Here is a 17,940-nt window from a genome sequence, read left to right on the forward strand (position 1 = left end):
CAACTCACTTTTAAAACATGGACAAACAAAGCTGTCAATACAGTCATACTTTTTTATTATTATCTCTGATTCTGAAATCAAATGGAACGAAGAAAACAATGTGTGAGAGCACTAATGCAACATTGTCAAAACTGGCCCAATTATTGGATGGATTGCCTTATCCATTCAGCATTTCACCCCTAACAAAGCCCTTCAGTAAAAGATCTGACTGATCATTTCAAATCAGTATGTCTTCCTTACTGTCCTCTGCTCTACTCTTCTTTTCCATGTCCGCCCTTCCCTTTTCTCAATTTATTTAAGACTGCTCCTTCTGTCAAAACCTTCTGCTTTCCTTTCCCTGCTACCTTCTCAATTCCTTTTCTTTAGTGCTATATACAGTAGTCTTATTCTAAACCTACTGCACTAGGCCATTTAGCCTGTGCTGGACATGGATTGCTCAGTCAATGGCAGTCAGAGAACCTTAGGATCAAAGCAGCTCAGTCAAGGGCAGCAAATGACTGTTCTACAACAGTCAGTCCTTCCAGCTATTCTACAGCTATCACAATATACCGTAGATTATCGGGCCTCTAATCTTGTGCACTTGACCCATTTTAAGATTGATAAATTTTCTGAGAAATTGTTTCATTGATGTACAATTTACTATATAATTTTAACAACAACTGAAATAAAAAAACAACTGAAATTAGATCTGCGTTTACAAATGTGCACCAATAGGTGTGTGTAATTGCAACCCACTATTTGCCCAAATGATACCACTGCTTCTGTCAAAGCATTATGCAGTTGCACTTTTCAATACTGCCTGAACTGCTACATTTAAACATTCTATTTGTGATAGCTGTATCAAAATGTATTCTCTATAAAAAGATCTTGAACAACAACAACAAAAAAGTGCTTTCTGAGAATTTTTCTGTCATGGAGAAAGCTAATTATTTAGCTCTCTGAAAGAATTGGAAGGCAGGCTTTCAGATTATGTAAGATAACTGATGTATCTTAAACAAGCAGAAGCTGGATACACACTGTCCTTGTGCAAATTAAAAATGGCATTCTGAGATTGTTGCTATGGACAGAGAGCTTTACACAGCTGACTTGACCTTTTTTCTGATGTCACCAGGAATAGCACTACAGACTGTATGGAGAAGCTACCTTGTGACCTTTTCTGTAAGAGGCCACAGGCAAAGTCTGCTGCCACCACTGCCTCACATTACCTTCAAAGCAAATTCTTACATAATGCTAATGGAGAGATGGAAAACAATGGCGTGTACACTGCTGGTTTATAGAAAATTCTTACACAACAGCAATGCATAGTTATAAATAGTTGCTTTTAGGCACTTTCTAAAAAAAAAAAATACAAATTCAATGTGGAAAATATGGATCAAAGTAGTCATTTATTGCAGACTGCTTTAATTTTGGCAACTCTCTAAACCTGCAAAGTATGCAGTATAGATTTTGACCACATTCTAAACCAGAACTGGCTAACCTATAGCCCTGCAGATATTGTTGGACAACAATGCCCATTATCCATGACTGTTTGCCATGCTTGTTGAAGCTGATAGGAGCTGGAGTCTAACAGCATCTGGAGGGTTACAGGTTTTTCATCCCTGATTTGAACTGTAGCTTAACCATAAATATTTACATGGTGGAAAGTCATGTATACTTAAGCATATCAAAGCTTCATGATATCCTAAACAGTAGGAATAACTCAAGATAAAGGCAAACACTTAGCAGGATTCAACTAATGAGTGCTATCAGCAGGAACTCTGTGCAAGGACTTCCTCTAGCACAGTGGCCCCCCCTCCAAATGGATGTCCCTGGGAATTGGTTGCTTTCCCAATACTCAATTTTTAAAGGCACTGGGATGTCAGAGGAAATGGAATTTCCTTTACGAATTCCCCATCCCTGTCATTCACAGTTTGCCACCTGACACTGATATAGCATCATCATACAAATACATCTGCACTTGTTGCACTTTTTCATTGGCATATTTATGGAAACTGTTATGAGTGGACCAGCTCTATGCTACATTTATTTCAAATTCATTTGAATTTTTTGGTGCTTGCTTCGGCAGCACATATACTAAAAAAACATTTGAATTTTTTGTTGTCATCATGGGAGTGCAAAAGGGATGCAAACTTGATAGGTAGCTAGAGATTTAGTACTGAGCAGAACTGGTTCTATCTCCTTTGTGGCTACGAAATAGGTAGCCTTTTTACTGCAATTCTCTTTCCACTTTCTCGTGGACCTATGAAACTACTGAATGACACTGACAGCTGAAATGGGAGCCAAGAGCAACACAAAAAAGGTCTCCCACCATGTTCTTCAATCCTACCTTCACTAGCAAACTAAAACACAATGGTGGCTAAAGTCCCTCAGGCTTGCTCTTTCTTAATTATGCCCCTCTCCCACCTCTTATTCTGGCTAGGGAAATTTAACAAAATGACCTGGAACCGGTTGCCTGAGATGGAGACACTTCTCAAACAACATAGAAATACAAAAAGGGAACACATAATACTAAATAAAAACACAAACAAACTGATAACCCTCCCCCCCTCAAAAACATTTAAAAGGACATATACAGTGGTACCTCGGTTTACGAACTTAATCCGTTCAGGAAGTCCGTTCTTAAACTGAAACTGTTCTTAAACTGAGGTGTGCTTTCCCTAATGAAGCCTCCCTCTGCCAGTGCCCTTCCACCATTCAGATTCCGTTCTTAGACCGAGGTAAAGTTCGCAAACCGGGACACTACTTCCGGTTTTGCAGAGTTCAAAAACCGAATCATTCGTAAGCAGGACTGTTCTTAAACTGAGATACCACTGTAATGTTAATCCGCCAAAGGCCTGGTTAAAGAGAAACTGGCGCCTAGCACCTAAAGATATGTAATGAAGGCACCAGGTCAGCCTTAATTGGTTGTTTCTGAGACAATGAACAGGCTTCCAAGTTTTCAAGCATGCTGTCCGTAGATATGTGACATAATACAGAGACTACTGAGCCAAAGTTTATCATTATATGCAGAGTACTCTTAAATCACAGCCAACATGTCCACATAATATACCTTATCTAAAAGTGCAGATGCTGGCCACATCAGTTCAGCCTATATTTTGAAGTGGGGTTTGCCTCATAGAATCAATAATGGAAGTTTTATTAACATATATTGAAATGATTTAATTGTCAAAGGAAGTGATTTCTATATGAACGCTTCTACAAAATAGCAGATCCTATTTGTGTATTATTGGACAATGATATTGTGGGATAAAAGTTTAGACAAGAAAAAATGTGTTTATAAGTGAATAGACTTGAAAAACAAATAAATCTCAGGCAGTAAACTAAAAAGAAGTTTGCTAGTAGCAAAGGCAGTTGAACTTTTTCAACTTTTGCAACCAGAAAGAACATGTGCAAATCTGTACAATTCTGTAAAAGAACTGAATCTTGGCACAGAATTCTAGGCTCCCTTCTTCTACTAAACGCTGCTTAGTAAAAATCCTTCATTCTCACGTAAATACTGTTGCTTACTAGCTTGTTATAAATTACTACTGCTGTTATTACTGTTGCATCTTCATATAAGATAATAAGAGCATGCAAGGTGCACCAAACAGGTTAGAGCAGTAGCAAGAGAGAAGAGATCCCAAAAGAGGAAACAAGGGAAGCTCAGAATGTTAAATCTCAGATAGGCATAAGCCCCAAAGAAGCTATCCAGAAAAAACTGCAGTGCTAAGAAGTTATTGATAAATGATTTACATACTCTGCATGGAAAATGAAGAGAAAAAAATATTGCTCACTGAAGGAAACAGAGTTGCACAATACCTGGAACAAAGCAAATCCAAGATGGTATGATATCCAAGCAGTGTGAAAAGTTTTATGGATTAAGATTTCTAGTTGGCTTTAAGTATGAATGTATATATATATATATATTAAAAATAGCTAGTAAGCCACAAATGGAAGAACAAAGCTCATTGGGAAATAGATTACACAAAACAAGTAACTGCTTACACACACATATATACACATACACAGAGAGTCTCATACAAATAAAAGACAAACTGAAATGCATCCAAAAAGAAACTTTTCAACTTTCAGGCACTCCTCAATGAATCTGTGAAAAACTAATGAAGACTAAAATAATCTAGAAGGAGCCATAGTTCCCACTAAAATTAGGAATAAGTTAAAATCGTGACTCCATACTAGAACCTTAGCAGTCAACTCCATAATAATAAAACAAATGGAGTATGTGCTATATTCACAAAGGGCTAGATCAACATGGTTTAAAGCTAAACCTGCTGAATTAATTCATAAATTGTCATTGCAACATAGATAATTTATATAAAAATTCTTTTGTTGCTTTTCTACTAAAAGAATTCAAAGTGACTTACAATGTAATGGATGATGAGAAAACAGTGGATATTTTATCTGGGTTTTAGTAAAGCATTTCATACAGCACTATACAATATCTTATGGTTAGAAAGCCAACATAAGATGTCTTGGACAATTAGTACAATCAAATGGATCAAAAACTGGCTATCTAACCGTATTAAGAGAGTAATCGTAACTGGCAGTCCATCTAGATGGGGAGAGATTTCCAGTGGGATCCAGGGATCGCAATTCGGTCCCATTTTGTTTTATATCTTTATAAAAGATCTGGAAGACAAAGTAGAGAATATGCTAAATAAGTCTTTTGGCTTCTACTAATTAGGGAATGGTGAGCAGAGCTAGAACTAACATAGTAGTTGTAAAATAACTCTAAATACTTCTTTGAAATTGGATGATAAATTTACAGACCATATTCTAAATTAAATGTGAGACAGAAGATAACAGAACACACGGGAGCTTCACAGAAGAAAACAATAGTAGGCTTTGCTAGTCATGCCTATGTCAAATATCCAAAATGATTTGAGCCTTTTGGACTCAAATACATCATATATCTCTTAAAAAGCCAAAGACATTGTCACATGGAATGGCAGAAGAGGCAACGATCTCACATGGAGGTAAATTATAAGAGCTAAGTGGATAGAGAGCTTGATGAAAGCAAAGAGAATAACGAATAACATGACAGTCAACTGCAGGAGATTGTCAGAAGTAGAGGTGTAAGTGCAATTAAAGCCATTAAAACCAATTGATCTGACAAAACAAGCATTATGGTAGTCTTGACACTATCTTCCCAGGCTGAATGTGCGGTGTCAGCACTGAACAAATTACACATTTAGAACATAACAGAAAGGGAATTCATGAAAAATCAATGGAAGAGGGGCTTCAATGGAGCTGAAGCAGCTTTGGATCAAGATTTAATGTGTAAAATATAATATAATTGATCTATGAATGCATGTTTTCTTGGTAAATGGCTGTGAAATCACCATACGGGCAAACCCTTATGTTTCTTTTGCTAGCAAAACTGAATTAAAGGAAGAATTGAGATGCAGAGTCAAATATATAAACACAAAGTTCACATACTTATAGCATGGATACCCAAAAAAGGAAGGAAAGAAAAGGAGATACTAGGTAAGAACAGAATGTGAATTTGAAACAGAACAAACAGATTTCACAGTATATTTGATTCATGGGCAAACCTTTGAGCCCTAAACTCCACCCTGGAATGCTAAAAACCCGACAATGGCACTTGGGTAAACATCAAGCAGCTGCATTCAGGACAGTAGACAAGAAGTAGAAAGGTGTTACCACTAAGCATGTCTGAGGGTTGTCAATTACTAGGACAGAAGCAACAGGACACATTCCATTAGATTTTGCTTCTGTGCTGGCAATCATTATGTTGAGTAGATTGCTTTCTGTTTTTTGTCCGGAGCTGGAACTTTCGGGACTGACTGTGGTTATAAAAATTAAATAACAAAAATATTTTGGGAGACACTGTTGAGAGGATCCGCAGCATCAATTCAGATAGGCTTATCTGGAATGGTATTAGGCCCAAACTTGACTGTTTTTGCAATTTATTCTGTGTCAAGTTAAGGGCTTCTTGTCTGCCTGTGCATTTGGTCTGCTTTTTTAGCAGTTGTCTTTTAGATTTTATCAGTTTAATGGGTTATCATTTACTTCTGGTATTTTTTTGGTGTTATTATTATACAGCACCTTGGGATTCATTGTATGGAAGGTGAATTAGAAACATTAACAATAAAGCAATCAATAAAACCTGAGACTGATACCCTTCTTTATAATTTTTAAGAGCTCGAGAAACACCCCTTTGGCATGCACAGTTCTTTTCCTCTCCTGATTGATTTCCTCTTCCTTTTCCTTTGTCTATAGCTTCCATGCCAACCATGGTTACACTTGAAACTGATATTTGAAACCATAAATCAGGCATTCTAGCTGCACCCCCATCCTCATGGTTTTTGCCCTATTTGTGATGGCAGTAGGGAAGTCTCCTGTACACATGGAGGCTTCTGAACATTTTAAAAACCAACAAAACGAGGGTTCCAAAACATGAAGGAACCTCCACAGATACAGGTCTCCCTGATGCGGACAGCCACTGAGGAACATTTAGAGGACGTTGACGATGAGGAGGATGAACAGGTAGAACTAGTATGCTTGTGGACATTGTTCCCTCCTCACACATTGACTTAAGCCCTATTCACTATAGTGCTGTTTACAGTACTGAAAAGAGAAGGGTTGGGAGAATTCAGGCCAGATGGAGATGACAGATCAGGTGGGCCCTTCAGGATTTAGGGAAATTTATACTTGCACCAAGCTACACACAAAGGATGTTGAAAGAATAAATGAAGCTATGCTGCTGTTGTTTCCAAGAAGGGGTTTCTGAAGAGTGAGAATTGTGACCTCTTAGAAAATAAGAAATGTTGCAAGTTACCTTTTAACTAATAGCACCACAAAAACTGATACTTTGATTTAAAAAATCGCAACAGTTTTGTCATGCCCTATGATACACTGGAGGAACACTTGGTTGTATCTAAAATGTTGCTTCATCTCTGGAGATACAGTTCTGAAACCATTTTCCTTTGGCACCTGAAACTTCACACTGACTTCCATGGGCCTCTGGAAGCAGTGACAAGTAGGCACCGATGTTAAAAGATCCTCAGTGGCTCCCAGTTTGTTTTCAGGCTCAATTCAAAATACTGGTCTTGGTCATTAAAGCCCTAAGCCTGATACCTGTATATTTCAAAGTTCCACCTTCTACAATGGTTACTAAACAATTGGTTCAGATCTTCCCTAGAAGCCCTCCTCTGAGTGCCCCAGCAAGAGGCCAATGAAGAGATGGCCTTCTCTGTCACAGCACTCAAATTGTGGAACTGCTGCCCTACATATGCTCATTTTACACCGTCCATGTTTTATTTTGTGTGGTCTGCTCTGTGTTCTTGAACCTTGACAGCCCTATTCTCTTTTTATACATCATCTACTGTTATTATTTATTTATGCTTCTATCTTCATTGGATATCTTGTTGTACTATAATTCACCCCAAGTCTAATTTACAAAAGGTAGAAATATATTAAATAAGCAAGTAAGGAATATCCATCAGCCATAGTCTAAAAGGAGACAGTCTAGGCACAGAGAAAGGAACCATGTATGGAAATGGAGTTCCTTTCCCTCTTCTTTGGAAAGCTGATACATATAAAGTATCATTGAGAAAACCTTTGTATAGATCAAACCTTTGCATGAAAATGTAATATTTGAAATGGCTCTATGAGTGAATGGCTTCCACATTTCCTCAAATAAAACTTGAAATTATAATTTTGGCAGCAAATATTTAATATCCAAAAATTAATCATTTTTTGCCAATAGTTTTTATTGATTTTCCAATTTTAACCCAATTACACAAATTAATTCCAAATTAATATAATTTTGTTTAAGAGGTTTCCCACAATCCATTCTTGATGCATCATCTAATACTACTGCATTTCATATTCTTATTTACTTCTAGCACAATCCATATTACAAATTATCACATAGTCAACAGCTGCACTCTTAATGATTTCTATTCATTTTATTATATTATTTAACTTTCAAAAAACTTCAAGTGAGGAACAACAGATTTTCTTTTCTTTTTCAATCTGCATGTGCCCCAAAATAATTCTTAACCCACCTTTATTCACTGGTTTTCTTTGTAAGCACCTTCGGGCATTTTTGGCATGTTTTATTATTTGAAATGTTGAAAAAAAGATTTTAAAAACAGACATGTACATGCCAATAAAGTTTTGTGTGTGTATGTGTTATATAAACTGTTTTTGAGCACCACTGTGAAAAGATAAGGCTGCTGTGATGGTTGCTTCCTGTTTTTATGCAGTTTACCTCTGTTTATTTGCAACTAGAAGTCAAGCAAAATTACCATAGTACCATTATTGTAACAAGCTGCAGGTAGGGAACAGGGAAATTAAGGGTTGTATCCAACAAAGTACCCCCATTCACAATAATTTCTGCTTGCACAACAGACCTCTCCCTTCCTCTTCTCTCCCTGTGCTCCTCCTTCCCAATCTGCTTGGGAGAGCTGAGGGAAATCCCAAAACATCTCATGCACAGGGAGATAAGAGGGAGGGGACATTCCACTACATGAGGGGAAGTCTTTGCATAAAGGGGGGGGGGGGGACCCAGAAACATACCAAAACGTCTAGCCCAGAACCGTGTGAATCCAACAGTTATTAACTCTTTCTCTTTTCACATATTTGAGAAAATACGACATGGAATTTGGATTTTTTTTTAAAAAAATAAATACACGATTTTCTATGAAATATTTCAAGTTTTACATCTATACAATTTTACAAATAAATCCATGCCATATTTGCTGAAATGATGCTTTTGCTGACATTATAAAAATGTAAGTATACTTATATTGATTTCGTATTCTCTGTCAAGTTTATACCCCCTTTTGGTTCTGTTATAGAGTATCACACAGCTTTCAAGCACGTCGTAGTTTAGCCATCATTTTGGATTGTTCCTCTGAGGAACAGCTGGAAAACTCATGAATTTTTTAAAGCCTTCAAACCTTCTGCCTGACAGATGACAGCAAAGCCTATAGTAAATACAATCCATCTTGTAAATCAAGCTTCAGAAAGAGGAAAATGCCACTAAGTGACAGTGTATCTAAAGCCCAAGGCATTCAAGAGCTTTCCAGATGATTTTGGGGTGTTTTTTTTTTTTTTGCATAATAAAGAAGTGTACAGCTGTGACAATTGGTTGCTCAGGATCCAGGCATCTATGGATCTTCTTCCAATGTAAGAATATTGCATTTTTTACCACTGCACAACACCACATTAAAAGGGAAAATGTTATTTCCTTCAGCTGCTACACTCTTTTGTTAGACTTTTAATGAGCTAGAGAATTCATGCTATGTAAAACCATGGGGGGGGTCTGTTTAGAAGAATGATCAGCGACACTTTCTAGAAAGAATTTGCAACACCAATATTATAAGCTTGTGACACTTTTGATGTGTTTAATTCTTTTAGTAGTGCTGTGCATCTTATTAGACTGTTTCACTATTAAAATGCCAATTTATTGTGGCATTTATTGAATGTTTATTGCTATTGTATTTTACTGTCAACCGCCCACTTTACAAAACAACAGCAGCAAATAAATATTTGCTGGGGGTGAGGGTGGGACACAAGCACATCAAAATTTGAAAATAGAAAAAAGTGAATACTAACAAAGTTGTCTATACTATATTAATGCCCCCACCATCTCATGAGACTTTTGCATTGCTTTGATTATTAAAAAAAAAAAAAGCCATCACAGCCATGCACTATTTGTTTCTTTTGGGTGGATATAAAATCTTTTGTAAAGATCCACCAATGGTTGTGGAGAAGTCTATTTTTGCTGATTTCCCTTCTCCTCTTCAGCCCCTAGAAAATATGCTCGGTGGGGATGGTGGTTCGAGAGCAGTTTGGAAAGTGTCATGGGCAACTGTAAAGGTAGGAGGCAAAAACTGCCCCTTCTGTGAGCAAAGGCCTCCTCTAGATCAAATACTCTTCTATAAAAGCACTTCTTCAGTCTATGCAGAACTGACTGCATCCCTATATTTAGGTCTCTAAACATTGTGTGTTTATGTCCAGAGCACAGACACACAAATTTACTTTTTCCATGGCATATGGACTATCTTATCCCTTCCACAATGCTACACCTTCATCCATTATGTAAAGTTGGAAGTATCATATTATGAACATTGGCCTGGGGCTAGTTCAAGCTTATTTAATAAGACTATAAGGTGTTTTGTTTTCCTTTTTTTTTTTGCTTTGCTTAGCTTTTAAAAAAATCATCTGGAAAGGCTGTATAGTGAAAGCCAATATGGCCCATAAAATTCCTACTGGACTTGTGCAGCAGAAGAACCAAATGTAAAAAAAGGCTCTGTTTGGAAGAAATTTTCTAATGCTGTAACTGTAAGAGGCTAATCATGTTCCATTGGAACTTACCTTATTGACATCCATTCGTAATTTCTCATTGTTAGCACTGGCAGCTTTTTCGGCTGCTTTCTTCTGGCGTTGTGGTCCCCTGCCAAAGAAGATGTAGTTGACTAATGCATACTCCAGTAGGGCCATGAACACGAAGACAAAGCATCCCATCAGATACATGTCAATGGCTTTCACGTAGGGGATTTTGGGCAGAGTTTCTCTGAGATGAGTGTTGATGGTTGTCATTGTCAGCACCGTGGTGATTCCTGGGGGGAAGCATCAAAAAATTCAAAATAGTGTGTGTGTATAGATATAGATATAGATATATAGATATTAGGGGGAGCTGGATATTAGGGGGAGCTCCAGAAAAGCACTAGAAGAATTATTTTCCATACTAGCTTCTTTTTGGTTTTTGGGTGGTGATGCTTATTACAGTAATGAACAAAAAAACATTAAATGCTATGAATTCTCAAAGTCAACACCATGGAAATCTTTCCACTTGTGTATCACACAGGTTATAAAGTGCACCTATTTCTTCAGTATGCTGGTTTTACTTAATATTTTTTTACATGTTGTCTTCTGGTTTGAATTCTCAGAAAAATCTTGCTTGAAGACCTTGTGCAATATACATTAGCTTGAATTGAGGGAACAGTAGAGAATGCATTCAACCTTCCTTTAGGTAATGTTTCTTCTTAAGAGCTATGGAAACTTGAAGAGGCTTAAGTTTAAATTTGCATTAGAATTGGATCCTTACCTGGAATGCAAGGTTCAGCAAACTCAAAAGGCTTGCTAATGTAAACTAGTTTTAAAAGACCAGTAGCAATAATAATAATAATAATAATAATAATAATAATAATAATAATAATAATTTATAATTTATACCCCACCCATCTGGCTGGGTTTCCCCAGCCACTCTGGGCGGTTTCCAACCGAATATTAAAAACAAAGCAACATTTGTTGTAGCTGATCATTTATTGGATTACTGCGCCAGGAGGTTAAAAAAATTTGTTTACATTATCAGTTTTGTTGGAATGGCAACACAAAAACTCTTTCAACCTCTGATTTGTGTATAACTGTTGGGTGAATGAATCACAAGTTGAAAGAAAGTAAACAAACCATGACAAGGCCAGTGTCTCATGAGCTGTTCCTATTCTGTCTTGGGACACAGACCCACATAAAAGTGACTTGTCAATTTTTCTGTCAGGGACAAGAAGGTTTGAACTAGGAATTGTGGGGTCTAGGTTTGGGACCTAAGCTGAACTGTAGACTGTGCATGTTCTCAGGCTTCAGAGCTTTTTTCAGGCACAAAAGGACTTTGCAACATCAAATCGTGTGACTGGTGAAGCCTGATACAAATCCTAGAAGCCATGCCTTTTACTGCTGTATGGTCAGAGATGTAGAACCTATTTGCTACTCTTCAAGCCCAGACCTGGGGTTGGGTGCAGTTCCACTCAGCTCTGGACTGCCTTGGCAAATGTCAAGACAAGTCAACAAGGGCATGTGACTGAAGGCAGTGGAATTCCTTGTCTGCATTGCCTGGAGTTTTTACCCCAATGTAGCCAGAGGCAATACTATGGTGTAAAGAAGTCCATGGTAACATATATTATCAGGATTCAGCTCGGTAAACTATTTTAATTGTGGAATTTGAAATGCCATTAAGAGAAGAAGCCATACTCCTGCAAAGTAGAATCCTGTTTCAACCTTACCCAAATTTTACCTAAGAAGACAATACTACATGTTGAGATAGGAGCGTAGTAAAAGATACAAAGTGACACCATTGGTTCATTAGCTGGGTACTTCTCTATAACGATGGGCATAGAGGCTTTCCAGAGTTCAGGCAGGATCTTTCCCAGCCCTGTGAAACAAGAACCTAGAGACTGAACTTGGGGTCTTCTGCATGCAAAATATGTTTTCTCTCCAGCTTTGAACCCTCCCCATAGTCTGAGGAATTACCAGCAAGGTAAGAATATTTTGTAATTTTTAGATTAAATATATTGCAAGAAAAGTAGCTAAGGTTGCAAAACTCTATGGTCCCTGAAAAGGTAACCTAAGCCATACGGTCTTCTGGATCTCCCTGAAAAGAGAGGTCTGCTCTCTCAGGGGAAGATCTGGATTTATAAGCCTCTCTGTGAGGCAATGGAGATGTCTGCAGCTAGTGCTCCTCCAACCAAATTAGAAAGGGGTGGAAAAACCTGTGCCCCACTCTTTCCACATGAACTGGCAGGGCATAGGTTCTTCTAATTGTATTTCTCCCCACTTCCCACCTCATATAGGTTTGCTCCACTAAGTAAACAGTGCTAATATAAATTGCAATGATTTTAAGCTAATTCGGAGAAGAAATTGTTTTAGCTGGGTTGTGATGACTCAAATTCTGAATCTTAAATGTAAATTTAATAGGTAGTAGTACACAACAATGCTGAACACCAGCACAAAACATCACACAATCTGGCTGAGCTGAAGCACTTGTATTTACCTCGATTTACTCACTTTAAAATTATCTCTAAATATTTCATCCAAACTGGTTCAAAAGAAAGCTTTTCAGTGCTTAAATATATGTAAACCTGACCAGCCTCCAAAATTAGAACAGGAAGCACATTCAAAGGGCAAGAGCCAAAGTAACATTAGTGCAAGAAAAGCTGCTGCTTCACAGGTGAGCTTTGTTGTGCGATGGGTATCACAAGTGGAAGTAGCGTAACAGCACAAAAAGTAAATGATAGAGTTAAGCTGTGCAACAATTCCAGCATTCTAAGTCACCCATTGGATTTGGCTGTTATGTTATGTTAGGAATGGAGCTTCTGTTATGGGTAGCTGGCACAACAGGATATATGTTGAGCAAAAAGTGCTTACCTAAAGCCACTCTGGCAGCTGAAGCATCGTAATTTATCCAGAATGAAACCCAGGAGAGAATAGTGATCAGAATGGAAGGCATATAGGTCTGAAGTATGAAGTAGCCAATGTTTCTCTTGAGTTTGAAACTGAGTGATAGCCTTGGATAGGAACCTAGAACAGAATTTATGTTTAGAAGGTCAAGTTTCAGTTCTGTAGCCCTGCAAACACATTGTTAACATTTACAACCCGCAGACTTTTATTGTAATTCAACACCCATAAGGCAAAAATAAAATTTATTATTAAACAAACAAAATGCCAGTTTCTTTAATCTGTGCCTAAACAAAGATGTCAAAGGTTCACTGCGCCTTTGCTAGCAGGTGTGCATACACCGAAACCATTAAGCTTTGCAGTAGCTCAGCATCCAATACTGCATTTTGACCGTTGCATGTTCTACCTTGCTATGGTCACTTTGAAATCACCTGAAGTGCTAGGCTCAGAAACTAGTTCATATACTCATAGCCACAAAATTCAGGTAAGCAGAGTTGTATTCATTCTGTACTAGCTGTCATATCAATCAAACATAACAAGTTGTCATGTTGGGTATTTATGGCATGATTCTGCTCCTTCATCATTATCTTCTTGGCAGGTGATGCCAGAACAAGTAAAAATTGTGTAACCAAATAAGCGAACAGTGAAAAAGACCGGGCTGGGAAAAGGGAAATGAAAGGGGATGAGAAGTAAAAACACCAGAAACAGAGCAATATTTAAAACTGTTTAGGCTCTGAGGTTTGTTTAGGCCTCCCACACAAACCTCCTGTGAGAGGAGCAAAATTCTGATCCTTATACTTTCAAACCACTGATCTCTGCTCCCAAGAAAAATCAAACTGGGACAACTGTTCTGCACAAATCCATGAAATGCAAAAGTGGTATTTGCAATCAGACTTGATTAGCAGTCCGGATAGTTACATCCTGTTCTCTTGAGGGTTGCTTGTTAGTTAACCCCCCCCCCCAAAAAGACAGCCCCACTGAACTAGGATTGGAAGTCTGTGTAGCAGAAGCAGGAGTTGGACATCTGAGGAATGTACTGCCCCCACCCGAAGCCTCGCTTATCGGGGTTGCACAACAGCTTCCGGCAAGATCTCACGAGAGTTGAATGAAATCTTGCTGGAAGCTGTGACTGCTTCTCCTTGCTTCCATAGTGGTGGTGGCAGGGGCGCCACACCATGGGATTCCACCATCCAAGGCAGCTGCCTCAGTCCGCCTCATGGGCAGGCTGGCCCTGAAAAAGGGGAGGGGGTAGTATCAAATTATGATTCCATATGGTGTCATCAGGCATAAGAAAAGGGCATCCATATATTTTAATAATGAAAGTGTATGGGAAAAGTAGCTTGCTTTTTTATCAGCTTTGAGAGTGGCTGCAGAAAATAGAAAATAGTTTATTCGTTCAGGTCGATTAAGGTTGATACCCTTTTAAAACAACAACAACCCACACTGGCTGAATACAAAAGTATTTATTATATGTACACCACAGTCCTATACATGTTTCTTTATGTACTGTGTTCAATGGGACTAACTTCTAGGCAAGCATGCATAGGACAGCAGGTTTAGTGCACCTGACACGGCACAGTTATTTTAATAAGGAATAAATTGTATTGGTTTGCCTATTCAGTGCTCATTTGTTTATTCTTTATACGATCCATGCAGTTAGTCATTATGTACTATCCAAAACAACTGATGGGAAGCTTTTCAGCGAGCAGATAGATGCATTTCCTTTGTGGCACCCCTTCACAAACCTGTCGAGAAAGCAACTTTCTTGGTGATAAGTTCATAGTCCACAATGGAGAATTGCGGCAGTTCAATCTTTCGCACTCCTGTAACTGCATTATCACCCCCACGCCAGTAAAATTCAATATCATCTGTTGTGTAGCCATCTGTAAATAAAAAAAGGAGGAAAGCTTTAGGACATGGAGCACTTGCAGTATCACATCTGCTGCAAGAATAATCCAGTCATTTTACTTTGGTTTATTCTTATTCGAGATAAATATTTACAAAGTTCAAATGCACTGAGCACTTCTGCTATGCATACTCTGTACATTTCAACTGGTCTTGATTTAATCTGGGACAAGTGAAACAGAAGCCACTTAGGAACAGGAATCAGAAACCGCTTGGTAAGAATAGAGAAAGGGACTTTTTTGTTATGGTACCTTGAGAGCAGCTAGAAGACTGTCTGCCTCAACCCATTCCGCCTCTCACTTTTGTTGTTTTCACTTGATATATTGTTTTGTTGTTTTAAAAACTTATGAAGCAGTAGGGAAATGGGTTAAAAATCCTGAGACAAATAAATAAGAGAAATAACTACTAGCTTATAGCCTAAACTGATGAGCCTAGCTAGTAGCTGACAGATTCAGATTTTTGACAGAGGAATCCAGAAGTACCAGGTGAAAGACAGATTTAACAAAAATAAAATCTGCATTTCTATTTTGCACTAATTTACGGCAGGGCTGTTGGGCTGCAAATGAGATATTTCTTCTCATTCCTCCTAGGCTGCACTTGCTTCTTCAAGTCTGCCTTTCCAGTACTTACAGCATGTGCTAAACAGACTTTTCTGAGTCAGAGCTCATGACTGCTGGGTGTGTGGTGACCAGGAACACCGCACCAGCTCAGTGATCATGCTAAACTGCCTCTCACCACTACTGGACTGCATCCCCCTGCAGGCAAAGTGCCTGAATGGAAAAGGAATGTCACTTGTGCAGCTTGTTGATGACACCAGCAAAGAAACTGTGGGACTGATGCAGGAAATGACAAGTGGCAATTGAGAGAAAAATCAAAGGCTCGGCAGAGGAGTATCAACGTGATCCTCCAGTTTTAGATATACAAATCTGACTCCGATTCCTTTTAACTGATTCATGAGTTCTGTAGCCTGCAGACCCAACAGGGGTCTATTTAGCTATTTAGGGATGCTATTTAGCTAAAAATGAAGAATTTAAATTAGTTATGCTCAAGTGCAGTTTAAGTTCCACCGCAATCCAATGAATATACTTTGGGAAATAATCAAAGGCATATTGATTTCCTAGAAATAGACTCTTCTGATTCATAGTAAGCAAGCAAATAAAACAGACTAGAAACAGAGCCCCCTTTTCTTTCCCCCTCTGCACTCCCAAAATCTGCCCTGAAGGGTCCACCAACCCCACCGCCCATAGAGTTTGAAAGTATGTGGGGAGATGCAGGGTAGAGGAGGGCAGGGGGAGGAAATGAAGGTGAATTTTTGTGTGAGTGGAATCTTGCACACAGATAGCTTTGGATACAGTGCTAATAACTATTTACAGGCCCTTCTGAGCCATTTACAGCATGATCCTATCCATGTCTGCTCAGAGGTAAACCCCACTGAATCCAGTAAACTTAATCTCTGGGGAACGGGTAGAGAACTGCAACCTTAATTGCTTTTACTTCCCTCATTGCTATCACGGACTTAATTCTATACCGAAGCCTGAGAAATATTTCATGCTTCAAAAATTTATGTTTTCATGCTCTTAAGCAGCTATTAGCATCTCTGGAAACAATTTTCATTTTTCAAAAAAAGAAGAAGTTATTTTGGTAGCATGAAATATGGAGCTTAAATCAGGGACAAACATGATGATGTCCTTGAACTTTATTTCCACTATTGTTCCTTGTTGCCTGCAGCATTCACTCTTTGCTTTCTCTGGAAAAAGCGGACACCAACATGTTGTTTCCTACTGAGTTAACCATATGATTGCTTCTCAAGGGCAGCTGGAAGCACTGATTAGTGACATCATCCTTTCATTCTGTTTCCATCAAAGGTGAGCACAGACCACATGTATAATATTTCTTTATGTTTCCTGTTTAAAATCTCCAAACAATTTTTGTTAGCATCTTGCAGAGCTCTTTGACAATATCTCTAATATATATTTGTGTAACATTGTCATCATGGTGCAATCTATGTGGCTGACCACAGATAGCACACTACAGTAGAATGACAATTATGAGAACATGACAGTGAAGACTGGAAGACGGGGCAAGTCTAAGCCTGGGGCGGAGGAGGTAGCGAGGGCAGAGGAAGGAAGGTGACCTGTTGAGGAGGCAGAGGTGATGTGTGAGGCAGAGCACAAGAAGAAGGACTGGGGGGGGGGGCTTCAAAACACACCACAGGCGTCAACATGCTGCTAAAAGGAAGGTGAAAAGAAGGTGCATTGAAATTCTAACTTCAAGAGTTCAAAGCATGATGTCAGTTGTTGAATTTGAACTGCAAGGCACATCCTGATAAGGATCCAGCCCGCAGAACTAAAACAGTTCCCCACTTCTGGCCTAAGGTGGGGAGGAGGGCAGTGTGAGAGGTGCAAGTGGGAGCAGGGGGGTTTGCAAGGGGAGAAAGCATGGGCACAGGTCCTGCAAGTTATAGAAGAACATACAGAAAAAATGCATCAAATACAAATATAATCCTAAATACATTTGTACAGAATCTAGCTTCACCGACATCGGTGAAAATGGTTTCAATCTGAGGAAATGTCTGAATGAAGATTGAGTTGGAAATTCAATGTCCCACTTCTTTTATTAGGCCATACATAAACACATGCACACTACCACAGTAGTTTTATCAAGGGATCAGTTCTCTCTTATCGATAATGAACTGGATTTCCCCATTGCCACCCAACAGAGGTCTGAATAAGAACTGTTTTAATACATAGGCTGCAGCATTTTCATCTGAACAAAATTCAGTGAATGAATCATTCATTTCTTAAGGATTAACTGGGTCATTATATTTAA

At 38.5% G+C, this 17,940-nt stretch overlaps 1 protein-coding gene across 7 annotated transcripts in view; it reads right to left on the reverse strand.

Annotated features, from left to right (window-relative positions):
- GABRB2 (gamma-aminobutyric acid type A receptor subunit beta2) overlaps positions 1-17,940 on the reverse strand; it is a 108,714-nt gene that overhangs the window by 9,003 nt on the left and 81,771 nt on the right. For 5 of the 7 annotated variants that reach the window (XM_081846428.1, XM_081846430.1, XM_081846426.1 and 2 more), the window contains exons 7-10: positions 14,952-15,089; positions 13,177-13,329; positions 10,351-10,595; positions 4,519-4,629 (exon numbers count right to left, since the gene is read on the reverse strand). In XM_081846428.1, the coding sequence (XP_081702554.1) occupies positions 4,519-4,629; positions 10,351-10,595; positions 13,177-13,329; positions 14,952-15,089 (647 nt within the window). The remainder of the gene's footprint in view (positions 1-4,518; positions 4,630-10,350; positions 10,596-13,176; positions 13,330-14,951; positions 15,090-17,940) is intronic. The other 2 variants (XM_081846432.1, XM_081846431.1) reach the window with 1 other exon arrangement.

Source organism: Podarcis erhardii (genome assembly GCF_964252035.2).
Source record: "Podarcis erhardii genome assembly, chromosome: 2".
Taxonomy (NCBI): domain Eukaryota; kingdom Metazoa; phylum Chordata; class Lepidosauria; order Squamata; family Lacertidae; genus Podarcis; species Podarcis erhardii.